This window comes from Rhopilema esculentum, chromosome 16, assembly GCF_057945365.1.
Source record: "Rhopilema esculentum isolate cy_ngs chromosome 16, ASM5794536v1, whole genome shotgun sequence".
Taxonomy (NCBI): Eukaryota; Metazoa; Cnidaria; class Scyphozoa; order Rhizostomeae; family Rhizostomatidae; genus Rhopilema; species Rhopilema esculentum.
This window is the reverse complement of record NC_142830.1, coordinates 12,592,334-12,606,230: the sequence shown is the minus strand read 5'-3', so window position 1 is coordinate 12,606,230 and position 13,897 is coordinate 12,592,334. Positions and strand designations below refer to the sequence as shown.

The 13,897-nt window shown below is 34.9% G+C and overlaps 1 protein-coding gene across 1 annotated transcript in view; it reads left to right on the top strand.

Annotated features, from left to right (window-relative positions):
• The first annotated feature begins 33 nt into the window (after nt 1-33).
• The window catches only part of LOC135682476 (SNF2 related chromatin remodeling annealing helicase 1), a 20,155-nt gene continuing 6,291 nt past the window's right edge, over nt 34-13,897 (top strand). The window contains exons 1-13 of the mRNA XM_065197383.2: nt 34-637; nt 2,000-2,215; nt 2,736-2,864; nt 3,269-3,319; nt 4,063-4,240; nt 6,044-6,194; nt 7,674-7,835; nt 9,806-9,871; nt 10,326-10,466; nt 11,195-11,274; nt 11,922-11,973; nt 12,836-12,910; nt 13,793-13,860. Coding sequence (XP_065053455.2) covers nt 34-637; nt 2,000-2,215; nt 2,736-2,864; nt 3,269-3,319; nt 4,063-4,240; nt 6,044-6,194; nt 7,674-7,835; nt 9,806-9,871; nt 10,326-10,466; nt 11,195-11,274; nt 11,922-11,973; nt 12,836-12,910; nt 13,793-13,860 — 1,973 coding nt within the window. The remainder of the gene's footprint in view (nt 638-1,999; nt 2,216-2,735; nt 2,865-3,268; nt 3,320-4,062; nt 4,241-6,043; nt 6,195-7,673; nt 7,836-9,805; nt 9,872-10,325; nt 10,467-11,194; nt 11,275-11,921; nt 11,974-12,835; nt 12,911-13,792; nt 13,861-13,897) is intronic.

Below are 13,897 nucleotides of genomic sequence, written 5' to 3'. Positions count from 1 at the left end.
AAAAGACTTTAATTGAAGTACAGATTTGTCAAGATGAACCAAGATGCCCACAGACAATCCAGCTGCTCCCTCTCGCTAGAACAGAGGCGAAGAATCGAGGAAAACCGAAAGAAAGCCTTAGAGAGACTGGGGCAGAAAAGTCGTCCACAAAATCAATTTAACAATGCTGTCTCGTCGCCTTCAAATTTCCAAAAAAAGCAAGAGAAAAAGAGTGACACAGTCGCTTCAAAATCTCCACAGATATCTCCTACGTTTGTTAAAGAAGTGACGGTAAAGGAAACTTTAGCAAAAAGTCCAATTCCGATCGAGATGTCTTCCCTGATTGAGGAAAATCGAAAGAGAGCCCTTGAAAGGTTGCAACAGAAAAGACATACCCCAAACACAAATTATGAAACTGCATCATCCCCTAAAAACTTTCAAGAAAAAATGAAGGGAAACAGTAATGCAGCCACGTCGAAACTTCCACCTACATCTCCAGTGATTAGAAAAGATGCAGATTTAAGGAAAACGGTAACAAAAAGTCCAATTTCTGACGAGATCGCTGGTCGCATCGAGGAAAAACGGAGAGAGGCATTTGAAAGGTTGCAGCGTCATAAAAAGTTACAAAGTGATCAGGGAAAAGTTAATCTGTTGCCAGGTAAACTTTTGGTTTGCCATAAATTAGATTCTTTAGCTTAATTAGCTTAAATGTCCCAGGACAGCCTTACAAAGACCTCAAAATTATTCTACGCCTATGCTGACTGGTGGCAAGCAATTCTCAGCTATGGTTGACTGAAAATTTGCTAATAAAGATGCAATAAATTGTGCATATTTGCCATACAAAATTGAATGATGGTTACAAAAACATCAAAAACTTAGAATGAGACAAACCTACACACTGATTTTTAAAAAACAGACACTAATAAAGTTCCTATGGGCATTTGCCAGTACTCTTTCTAGCTCACTTGCCAGACAGTCCAGTGTCAAACCAACTCTTCATTTCGCTCATTATTTTTATTATAATGCTGTTCTATGCCATAATAGATCCCAACCTTACTTGATTATCTAACCTAAGTATTTCATTAGTTTGTGCATTGCCTTACTAAGCAAATCACTAAGCTATTTCATTACTAAGCTTACCTTACTATCTGCCAAATGCTGTGATCACAATTATCATTTGCTAATCTTGTTGTTTAATGCGTGTGATGCACATGCATGCATCATCACACACAAGGAGCAAATAATGCAAGCGATTTGTCATTAGCATGAGTTAGATATTTGACCATTATTTTTCACCTTCCTGGGACTGTAGAACAAATTTTTGGAAGTTTTGCTTTCTTGGAAGATTTATTCATTCAATTTTGGGAGGAAATATTATTCATATGCAGGTTGAAAACTATTTGTCTCAAATATAATGTCTGAAAATTTCCAGTCTCAAAATCAATTGTGACTTGGAGTCAATAAAAGCACCATTAAAGGCCATTTTTGTAATGCTGTCTTCTTCATTGAATATTTCACCTTTTATGCTTCCTTTCACAGAATATATTTGTCTGAAAAATTTTTTCTGAGCATTAACCTGCAAGTTTGCAACAATTTTTCATGCTTTAATAAATTTTATTTGCTAAAAACATACGATGGGTCAAATCTAATATGGGCATCAAGTCACAGGAGATCTTGGCTCTGGTTTTTCCTTGATGCCAGTCTCTCTGCAGTTGCTTCAGGCAATATGTCTATGACAGTTGGCAAGTTCTTGTTCTTGTGGGCTGAAGAAAGGTATGCTGGGGCAGGGGGAATCTATCAAGTTTAAGTAGCCATTAAAAAACAGTCGTACAAAATTTTGAACCATGGAGTCCTTACAGTAACATAAAATGACATTGTTTAAATTTGATATTTTTCTCAAAATAAATTTTTGGATTAATTTTTGTTGTGTTTAGAGAGAATAGCTTGTTTCAAATAACTTTGTTTAAAAATACACTTCAATAAAACATAAATCTAATGCATCTTTTTTCCATTTGACCAGACTCTAACAAAGCAACTGGTGTGAACTGGAGTGAAAGATTTAGTCATGAGAGAAAAACAGCTTTCCCACTTGCCAGTAGTCCAAAATCTAGCTTTCAAAAGGGTGCAAATTCTACTTCTTTGATTGATAGGATCAACAAAGAGAGTAGGAGAGAAGTTTCAATGATGGGACAAAAGCAAAGTAGTGTGGATGAGCAAAAAGGTGTTTCAAAACCAGGTTGGGTATACATCATTTTCTCTAATTTTCTTGCTATATAGCCTGGATCATCTGATATAATCTGCTGGATTTTGAAAGAATTTGCAAAAAATAAGTCTGGTTTGCCCTACTTGGTGCCTGGAGTAATGAATGCATGCTTGTGTGCAACACTTTCAAGAAGATTTTTGAATTTTTTAGCCCAAAACAACCATTGAAGTATTGAATGAGGAGGGGAAGAAAATTAGGTTTTCTACCCAAGATACAGTCAAATAAGAACAAACCTTTTCATCTTACATCATTTTCCATTTTCCAAAGATCTGTTTTAAAAAACAAATCAAGTTTTTACATCAATATCCAATCCTCAGTTCTTTCAGCTTTTTCATAGGGAAGCAAAATACTGACACTATTCTGTGCTATCCTATGCAAATGTGACAAGGCTTTCAATAGAGACAACAAAAATGTCTGTGAGCGATGATATTTTATTGCTGTCTTTTCAGTTAATTCACTTGGGTAATTGTTGTTTTTCTTCCTTATTTTCTAGCAAGCATCTTCACTGGTCCCCCATTTGAGATAAAAATGATATTGATTTCTGAAAGAAGATTTGAAGCCAAGTGTAGTTTCCAAACTGATGTAATTGGAATCTTTAAAACAATGTCAACAAAATCGTATGGTATGTCATGTTACAACCATTCCATTACTATCATTACCATTATACAAATATTTATACAGGTTTGAGGCTTTAGTTAATATCAACAAGATATAAAATAACTATTATCAATGTTCACCATCTCTCTTGTTTTTATTGTTCATCTATATATGTGCTACCACGTATGAACTCTTGCATTAGTAACATATACTGTATAATAAAATCTCATTCCTGCAATAATTAACTGTATATGAGCTAATCTTTAAAGGCACTCTTGTGCAGATTTTTGGTCTACTGAAAGAATGATAACTATATTGGCAATAGTATGCCTTGAAACCTATTTATGTTTCAGGTTTCTTTTATGTTTATAAATACCAATATATTATTAATTTTCTTTAAAATCATTCAAAATAATTTTGTAATTTCAGATTCAAAGACAAAACACTGGAATTTCTTGGTTTCAGAGTATGATAGGCTTAGTAAGTGCATCTGCACATCAGTCTTTCCAGATTATCTGCTTTCCTTTAAACATAATCTGCCTTCAGCCCAATTTTTATGTTGCAGTCAACTCATTGGAAGCATACAGAGTTCAGAAAATGTCTCAACCTTTCTGTGATAAAATTTTGTCCTATTGGCCTTAAAAATAAATAATGCATGGAGGTGGAAACCTGGAACTCTTTGCTATCCAGCGAAATACCATAAAAAGATACAACCCTCTTCAATATTGCACTTTTTAAGCTTCATAACCAGATGATAAAACCAGTTAAAGTACTCACCCAACCAGACTACATAGAGATTTTACTTTTTTTATTCTGATGAAGCCCTGTATGCCGGGGCGGAATATTAGTATTCATTTAATTTAATTTATTTCGAAAAAACTTATCTCATAATATTGGATTTTCATCGCTGTTTTGCTTTGCTTCTGAATTTTATCCTCGTATTTATATTACACTCATTGTAAGATTCACAGAATCCGGCGGACAGCCTATCCTGCGGTTCTTCCTTCTCACACAATACATAGAGATTGCTGTGTCATAAAGTAATTATACTTGAAGTATCAGAACCTCTGTTAGAAAGAGAGTGCCAGTACTTATAGAACAGCTGGTTTTAGACAAGACTTCTAGCTACCATACATTGCATAATTCAAATTTTCCAGCAGTAGGATTCGTAGTTTTTTACCAGTCATTTTATCCTATTGTAACAATTTTCTGTTTTCTTCTAGCTTCCGCCTTAAGGTCACTGAAAATTAATCTGAAATTGGAAGACATTCCCTCGAAAATCTTAGAGATGGCGAAAGAATTTACACAAAGCAATGAAAAGGGGAAGAAACAAGTTGATTTAACAAGAATTGAGGAACCTCTCCTAAAATCCTTGTTTCCTTTTCAGCGTGAAGGTGTTAGGTAGGTCTTCTTTTCAAGAATTTCCTGTTTTTTTAGATATGGTCATATCATCCGAAATTTGAAACACAATCCTTGCTTCTGGAAACCTATATTCAAATCTAAAGTAACTTTCCACAAATTCCGCATAAAATCTGCTTTAAATATAAATGAAAATACACACTGTTTGTAAGCCACAGTCTCGAGAGCTATGCACACGATTTTCTCCGCAAGTTCACCGTAAATAACAAGGGATCACGAAGTCATCTACGTAAAATTCAATGTGGGTCCGGAATGCAAAGGACTTAAAGATCAATTTGATAATTCAGACAAAGAATACAACATGTTAGCTAAAAAGGCAGAAGCGAGAGCCAGATTTGATTTTATGACTTAATTACCTGTTTTCGTTTGAATATGTTTACTAAACCTTCAAGTCATTTCTGTTTCGTGTACACCAAGCTATTATTTAATGAGTTGGTCCTCCTAACCGTATTTGCTTGCAGTAATACTACCATTTATCGCCTTGTAATAATTGTTTCCATTAATTTCTTTCAAACATTGGCAGTGGGGCCAGCAGTTTGACAAATAACGACTTGAACATAAAATTACAGAATGTTTTGAATTAATGACTGTACCACGCCAATAAGACTTGTAGAGACTTATCGAGGTAAACTGTTGGTGAGGTAATTGTTATAAGTTGATATCGTAAAATAATGAACAATTACATTGTCATAAAACATGATTCCTCTGAATGTCTCGCGTTCAGATGAGATTTTCTCGCGCTCAGATGAGATTTTCTCTCGCTCAGATGAGATTTTCTCGCGCTCAGATGAGATTGTCTCGCGCTCAGTAAATAATTCAATAATTATGTTCCTATATCTAACCGACTACTCAAATCTAAAAATACTTTAATTTTGCAAGCAACACATGATTGAGTTAAGTTATTTCAACGTGCTACTAAAAACATGTTTTCCATCGCTTACTGATCTCACGATTGAACTATGACTGTCGCAAGAGATCACGTCTCAATCTTTTTCCGGCCTACTTTAGCAGCCTTCTTATAATAGTCTTCAACTTTTGCTTTCTTATCATTAAAGTTACATCATTACTTTAAGTTTCTGTGATAGAATAAAGTCAACATGAGCCCCAATTTACAAAGTTAAATATTTTTTAAATAAATTTCTTGGCCATATATTTGATATATATTTATTTCGTTCTTCAGTGTTTCTCCTGTTCCTTGCTTTAAAACCAGCTTGAAACATCACTCCAGCTCTTTCATGTTTAGGGCACTGGATGTTTTTGTTAGTACAGCAAATTAAAACCATAAAGCTGTATAATACATATCACAACTCCGATCATCATGTTTTTTCTACTAATATTCTCTAGAATCAGAGAATTGAGAAAATGAACATTTTTTTCTCTTCTGGAACAGCATACAGTCGTTGACACATTTTTCTGGAAAAAACTCCTAAAGATATGTCAGGAAGTTTGCACATGTTCCCCCTCTTTCAGTTTAGAGTTGGGGTATGCGTGAGGAGTGCAACTGAGATGTCAAATCCGAAAAGTGTTTGTCCAGTATGATAGCTCTTTTGGTCCTTCTCTTTATTTTCAGGACCCTTATATATTTTTTTGTCTTTTTCTTTTTAATGTCTCTTTTCAAGACGACTTCGTTTTTTATCGCCTATGAACCAATATGTTCATTGTTTGTAACAAATTTCACTATCTTTTTCCCTTTAAAAAGGTACTGAAAGCTATTTATTTAAGCACAACTATAAAAAAAGGTATGTTTTATTCCTCCTAGTTTTTTAAAGTTAACTTTTGTCCTAGGTACGGTGTTTTGAATAATGGTAGACTGTTGATCGCGGATGACATGGGACTAGGCAAAACCATCCAAGCCATATCGCTAGCCTCGTACTACAGGTCAGACTGGCCTCTTCTTGTTGTCTCGCCATCATCCGTCAAAGTTGCATGGGCAAAGGTAAGACTGAATTTTTAAGCAGTCTCGTTGTCTTGCTCGTCTCTTTTAGCATTCTCTCTATGCCTACTTGTTGTATCTTGGTAACTGCATACCAACCGGGTAACTGTTTTGAAAATATTCTTTATGTTTTCTTTTAACGTTTGTCTTGATGCCTTTCAGTTGTTTCATTGATTTAGCTGTTTGATTACAAAAATTGACGTCATCGCCGACACCTATACACGTGTTGAATGAACACGCTTGCTGTTTGATGATTTAAAGTAAGATGTGAATTACAAGCTCGTGTGGCCTTAATAATCTTCCAAAATTACCAACAACAGTTCACATTGTAACAGCTGTTTGGAGAAAACTGAAGGATACCAGACCAAAGTATCCATCGATTTTATCTCAGCGATAGTAAGCCTGCATTTTCTCTAACATGCGTCTCAATCATGTATCTCTTACGCACTTGGTTATGCGTGATACGTCAAACTGCTTTTTTTACAAAAACATTGATTTTTTCTTATCCACCCAGTTCTGTCGTTGACAATTCGCTTTGTCACGTTTATGTTGGCAATTATTAAACACAAGTGAGGTTATATAAATAACACTGCCTATTTAATCTCCAAATTTGGTATCTAAAAATCTCCCGGAAGGAATCTATAGTCAGATTTGTTAGTCCTAGATTTTGAGAGAGTTGTGCAAAATCGGATACTGAAAGTTTTTCCACGAGAGTAGTATTGGGTGATTAACAGGTTGAGATGAAGACCCCAGCTAAGAAATGCCCCCAAGTGCTATTTTTAGACCGTTGTATTGGGTCCCAGACTTAATGCTTCTTATATGAAAGGCAGATCATTTTTGCTAAGGCTCAATATTTTTGAGTTTCTGATCTTAATGTTGCTCTTATTCCTTTTTTACAACAACAAATTATTAATTTCTTGTAAGGCTTCTAGATGATTGCATGACATTTTTAGAAGCACGGTTAATGAACACGAAGAAATTTTTCAATAACATTTCTTCGAATTTTTTCACCTGAGGCTGGGCATGATTTTATGTTGTTGTTAATTTTTGGCAAATCGAGCATCGTTGTTCATACAAAGTATTTTTTCCTATGCAGAAGGTGGAAGGTGGCTGATTTTGATCAAACAAATTTCTCTTGATTTTTCGATTAGCTTGTAACAGGCTTCTGGATGAAATCATTATTTTCATGAGATTAAGGAACTATCTTTACAATTTGAAATGTGCAAGACATCCTTTGAGAAATTTGTAAAGATCGTTTGGAAAATTAAGGCTCTCTGTGGAAAATCCTTCCAAAAAAAAGGCGGAAGGTGTTAAGTGTTATGACTGGTAATGAACTTTCCCTTCCATCCTTTGATAGCCTTTCATAGCCGCTATATCACCGTGTCTTGCACCATCTACTTTTGTTATTTTAAGATCCAACTTCTGTTACTCAAATCTTTTTGCATTTTGTCCTGTTCCTTGATGAAATCTTCTTTGTTGCAGGAATTCGAGAAGCGCCTTCCATCGCTTGACCCATTTTCCATCAACGTTGTTCACACTGGCAAAGACGACCCGTGTTCCGGATTAATCAACATTATGAGCTATGATTTGCTTCCGAAACATTTCGAAATTTTGAAAGTGAAACGCTTTGGAATCATTATAGCAGTGGGTTTTTTTACATTTATGTATTTCTAAGTGGTGGAATTGAATTTTTTATTGTTGGGGCCAAAGAGTGATTCTGGGTCACAATCTTAGTGGCGTTCGTTTTATTTCTAAACACCCCTGTGTAGCAAGCCCCGTAAAAACGTTTCCTGGTGATATTTTTTGTACCCGGTGTACCCCCTTTTAGTCACGGCACCCCATCCCCTGCCAGTCTACGACAAATTTGGCTGCCCCTGCCATATATGTATAATCTAATTCTTTTATAATATAACTCTATTTTACGACGATTTCTGTCAGTAAAAAGGTTCAACGTGAAAAAATCTGGAACTAAGAGTGTAAATACAGTAATCAAATAAACCTGCTTTTCCAGAATGTCGCTCTTTAGGGGGGGGGGGGGTGATTAAATTATTATGGCTCAACAAATGTAATTTTAGATATGTTTTAAAGCGGTGTAGTGATGCCAGTTCTCTGATATTAAATGGAATTTCATTCCAAGCCATATTGCCGAATATTGAAATCCTGTTTTGGTGAATTCAATTTTAAGCTTGAGGATATAGAAATCTGTTGATTCCTCTTATTATAATTTGAAATATAACATCTTTATTGGAACGTATTCCATAAGCTATGGGCATAGTTTGTTTACAATACCATAACACATCGATCGGACTGGATTTGATAGGGCTCTGGTTCGATATATCGCTCTATTATTGATAGAGCTCTGGTTTGGAAACGTTAAAGCGCTTGAAGTTCGGACGAAGAGAGGCTTTCCCATACTACATTTCCGTAGCGTGGGTTAATCTCGAAGAGAGCGTGATATCCATTGCATAACTTTGATTGGGGAAGAACGTCTCTAAGTTTTTTCAAAGATGATGAACCACCTGCTATCTTTCCTGTCAGTAATTCATATTGGTCCTTCCATTTCAACCTTCTATTGATAATGATACCCGGAGATTTGGCTTTTTCCGCACGTTTTATTTCATATTGACTGAGTTCGAGCGAAGGGGAGTCATTAAATTCATTTATTCTACGTTGATGACCATGTTTATCTGCTATCCCTGTGAAGAAGAGACCTCATGTTTCCAGGTCAAATTATCGTATCTAAGGAATAAAATTTCCTCACCCCTTAATGATTTTCAGACATTGTACCATATATTTATTTTCTAATCCTTCTTCATAGATAGCTGGCCTTTATTAGCTTCTTTATGGCTATCAGACTTGGATCCAGTACGCCAACTGTTGATTTATCATCATTTATCATTAATTTATTTATTTATCATTATATTTTATTATTATTATAGTTATTCCGTTACTGTTTCATTATTTCAATTTCTTTATATTCAGTACCCCTTTGAGCCAAGAATGGCTGCTTTTTAGGAAGCCATGACAAACCTAATTGCAACGATTACAGTATAAAGAGAATATTTATCTTCTTTATTCGCAAGACTTGAGCTTTGTTTACCCTATCTCATTGGTCTTTAGAGCCTGTTGCGCTACATCGTCGAATAATGCAAATTGCGATTTGCGTAAACATGCCTTCGTGTTAAATACTTGATGTCTTTCAGTTAAAATTACATATTAAGTTTTATCTGAAAGTTGCATCTTACAAAAAGTTGTTTGCCCCGCAAAACTTAGGAAAGGAACGACGACATCGTTTGCAATGGTTTGCCACGTCTTCCTTGATTCGCGGTAACCATAAAACATTTTTTTCCTCGCGTCGAAAAAAACAACAAAGGCTGTGGAGAGTTTCTTTTCTGCCCTCGCTCTTTTCTGTGCTCTTGATTGAACCAGGCATTAAAAAGAAGATTTGAGCAAGTATTATACAGGGATATTTAGAACCAGAAGTTTACAGATTTGGTTTCAGTCTTTCATTTCAAAATTACGTCTGGTAATCCGTACATGCATATTTGATAAGACATGTTGAATAGCACAGCAAAATTCAATAACATGAACTAAATTTAGTGTTTTATATTTAGGATGAATCTCACTTTATTAAAAACTCAAAAGCTGCCAGAACTAAAGCCGCCATGGATCTTCTCAAGGTAGGCCATTGTTCGCGTACAATACCTGTCATAATTACTTTCAACTCCCGGCAATTTGCGTTGTATTTTTTATATTTTTCATTTCTCGCGTATCTCCTTCTTTGTTTTGTAGAAAACCATTTGGCGGGCATTGTAGATAGATTCGCAAATATTTATATACATATTTCCTTTTAAGGGGCTAAGCAAAATGACATCATGTGAAATCAAAATTTAAATCCGATTTCTGGCATGCATCAAAATTATAATGTCTTCTACTCATTCATTCGTATTTAGGCCAACTTTTGCTGGCTAGAACTTTTGATTTTTTTAAAAAATTTTCCTCCGGTCGAGAGCTAAATGTCAACATTGAAACTCCTTATCATATTGACTAACTAGTCAATATGATAAGTATAGAAAATAGTTGAAAAATTATTCTTAATTGTCCTCATCCTTCTTCTTTCGTTTCTGTTGGCAGAGTGCTGCTCGCGTGATTCTTCTCTCTGGCACACCCGCGTTGTCAAGGCCAATTGAACTCTATACCCAAGTATGTGCGGTCAATACAAAGTTATTCCCAGGTGTGCACGTCTATGCGCATCGATACTGCGATGCCAAAAAGGTGCGCGAGTTTTTTATATTTATCTAGACTTAATTTTTAACAACTTTCTCATTTTTAAAGTTTAACAAATTATTTCAAATAAATTTCGATTTTTTATCTTATAGAATTGTTATTACTTGCATTAATTATTTTTTGTGATTTATATACAGCTTTAGTGTAACATGTTGGCTTGGTCTCATGAGATTGATGTATTGAAATACTTCAGTTCTGTGTCAATTTTCAAGACTTTTGGCAGAACATATTTGGTAGAACATCGAATAGAATAGCATATTTGAACATCGAATAGAATAGCGAATAGAATATTTGGTAGAATAGCGTCGAGAAGTGAAATTTTTTTCATACAAATTTTTTGGTTAGATACAAAAAGAAGATCATTTTCAGATATGGGGTTTAGATGCTGAGCAATGAGTTTGAAATCATTAAGTGCTAGTTTTTTTGCGCATTGCAGACATCGATTTTTGGACCCTTTGAAAGGTTTTACCAATTTTTCATCAAAACTTTCGCAGCATGGATTCCTTGACGTGTATGTGTCCGCTTTCAACAGTTCCAGACAAGATGTATCTTACGATTTCTCACATTTTCTTAAAAGATTAAATTCCAGGACGGGCAGAGACTTTTTGCACAGGGATTTATGCTTTAAGAGAGAAGAAATTTTCACGCTATGCTAAACTAGACTGAAACCGTTTCTCAAAGTTATGAATTCTTCCCCAATGTTGTTTTTTCCACAGAACCGTTTTGGTTGGGATTATTCAGGCTCGTCTAACCTCGAAGAATTGAAGATTGTTTTGGAAAATAAAATTATGATAAGGTTAGCTAAAAATTGCTAATTTTCCATTTATAACATTTAAAATCATAAATCATGATACGATAAGATGGGATATTTATTTAGGTTTGCGATTAATTTTATTTTATTAAGGTGAATGTTTAGCTTATTTGTATGCAATATATTCAAATTTATGTTTCATGTTTCGTGCTTATCAGGCAACCAATTAATTTGTGTAAACAAAACAAAAGGAATGGCCTGTAAGAAGGTATCATTTTTAGTGAGATAATGTCAGAGATTAAGTTGGAAAAGACGATACAAGAAGAAAAATGAAATAGATCCGAGACAGAAAACTCATCTGGAAGGGTTATGAAGTAAGGTATTCTAATTGTTTAAGAAGTTCTGAAAAGCAAATTTTAAAAATAAGTTTATTACACATAGGGATGACAGAGAGGCCGAGAGAACGGTTGTTAAGTAAAGCACCGTCGCTTAGAAGACCCCAGAGCAACAAATAGATAGTTCCATTTTCGATGACATCAAAATTAAAACACATAGGCTTCCCTTTTAAACATAAGTACTGTAGCAAAAGTGCTTGTTTACCTAAAAAAAGATTTTGAAGCTTAATAAAGGTTGCTCAAGTTATGACAATTTATGACAATTTATGACAATTTATGAAAACTTTATCAACTCAGACGACTGAAAAGCCAAGTGCTCGACCAACTACCCGACAAGCAACGGAAAATAGTAAGTGAACGCCATGTTTATAATGCTTTTCAAACTTGAAATTTCATAATTCACTTTTTTATATCTATTAAAGTTTGTATAAGCAAGTGAAAATTCTTTTCAGTCAAGACTTTGTTAAAGGTTTGTTATTGAATCAGGACTCGGAATTGTTTCAAGTGTTGATTTTTATTTTTGGCCAATCTAAAAAAGTGGTAAGCTTATTGAAACTAGTTTTGGTTCATTTCTTTATATTTTGTTTATTTATTCGTCTAATATACTGTTTTTATCTCTATATGCAACTTGTTTTTAAAAACCAATCTAAAAAGATCAAGGTATCATCAAGGCCGGATTAAGGTGGGCGTCAAATGTACGACAGCAGCATTAGGCCTATTGCTGAAATAGGTCCAAGCGAAATAGGTCCGTCTTGAAGAAAGACGAGAATTTTCGTGAATATGAATAGAATTAATAATATGCCCCTTTGTATGCTTCGGCAGCATTTGGGCTTAATCCGGTGTAATATGCATTTTGGTACTCTATGCAAAAGTGTAACATCGTGAAACGCAATATATTTCAAATCATGTGATTTCATCGTAGTGCGATGTTATTTGTATTTGTTGCTACCTAGCATGCGAAGGTAGTTCCTAGGACACGGAGAAGCTTATGCTTATCGAGCAGTGTCCGGGTCCTTCCCCTCGATGTGACCACAGTTCGTGATTCCAACGCCTGGAATTACAGAGTGCTGGGTATGTTTTTGCATAACTAAAATTCTCATGCGTTTGTGTACCCGGACCGATATGCATAAGGTTACCAAAACGCATATGACACCAGCACTGAGTATAATATTTCCGCCCCTTTTAAACTAAATTTTTGAACTTTCATACAGGTTATGCTTGACCCATCGAATATCAACAGCAATTTTGCAGCAAACGAGGCAAAGAAACTGGAGCGATCCACTGGGGTGGGTTTCTATTACTTGTTGTATCTATATTTTTTATCATTTTATTGTTTAAGATCATTTTAAGATCCGTATTTATGAACACTTCGTCAGTGATTCAAAACCCTTCGTTACAAAGAGCATTTAAAACAAAGAATGGCTTAAAAAGCAAGCATTTTAAGACATACTAAACCTATTCGTCAGACACCCAGTGGGCCCGTTCGCACTATGCTCTGACATAAGTTTGTCAATGTTAATAATCTCACGGTAATTAAAAGAATATTTTCAAACTTTGTAAGATTTTTGCTCCTACTGACAACTACAGTGTTATGAATTTTATAACATCACGCTGGCATTCGCACAGAATCACAAGAACACATTTAGGATCATTCCAAACATTGTGCCAAAATTATTAGTTTTATTCTAGAAGAACAGGCGATTGTTTTGTTTCATCTTTTCTTGAATGTTGAGTACACAAGCACAGAATCACAGCTCCGACAGACATGATGGCATCTATTTACCGTTTCATGCTGGTTAATCCTTGATTTTCATAAAAAAGTGCTGCTTTGGGGCTCTACGACGGAACCTTTGAGGGATTACTGAAAATCGGGTTGTCTGGTGAAAACATATTTTACCGTTCGCACTGTACCAATTATACAGTTTCCTGAAAACCTAATGCCGCCTTTGAAGACAAAACAATAGGGATTAACTTTGTAAGGTTTTGACTCTGTAGTGCGAACGGGCCCAGTGTATATTTGATTGTTAAATTTTATGCTACAAGATTTTGAAAATAAAATTGATGAAAAATATTCATTATAACTGAAACTTGTGTCACTGTTCTAATCTAGAATGTTGTATTCTGGAGCTGTTTGATGCTGTAAAAACAACAACTTTTTATCTTTATAGTTTGATCGACGAAGGGCTTTGCTCCAATATTTTTCATCTTCTTGCGAGGCGAAGAAAAAAGCAGTTCTGTGAGTCAAAACATCATCAGTAACCAAGTTTTATATT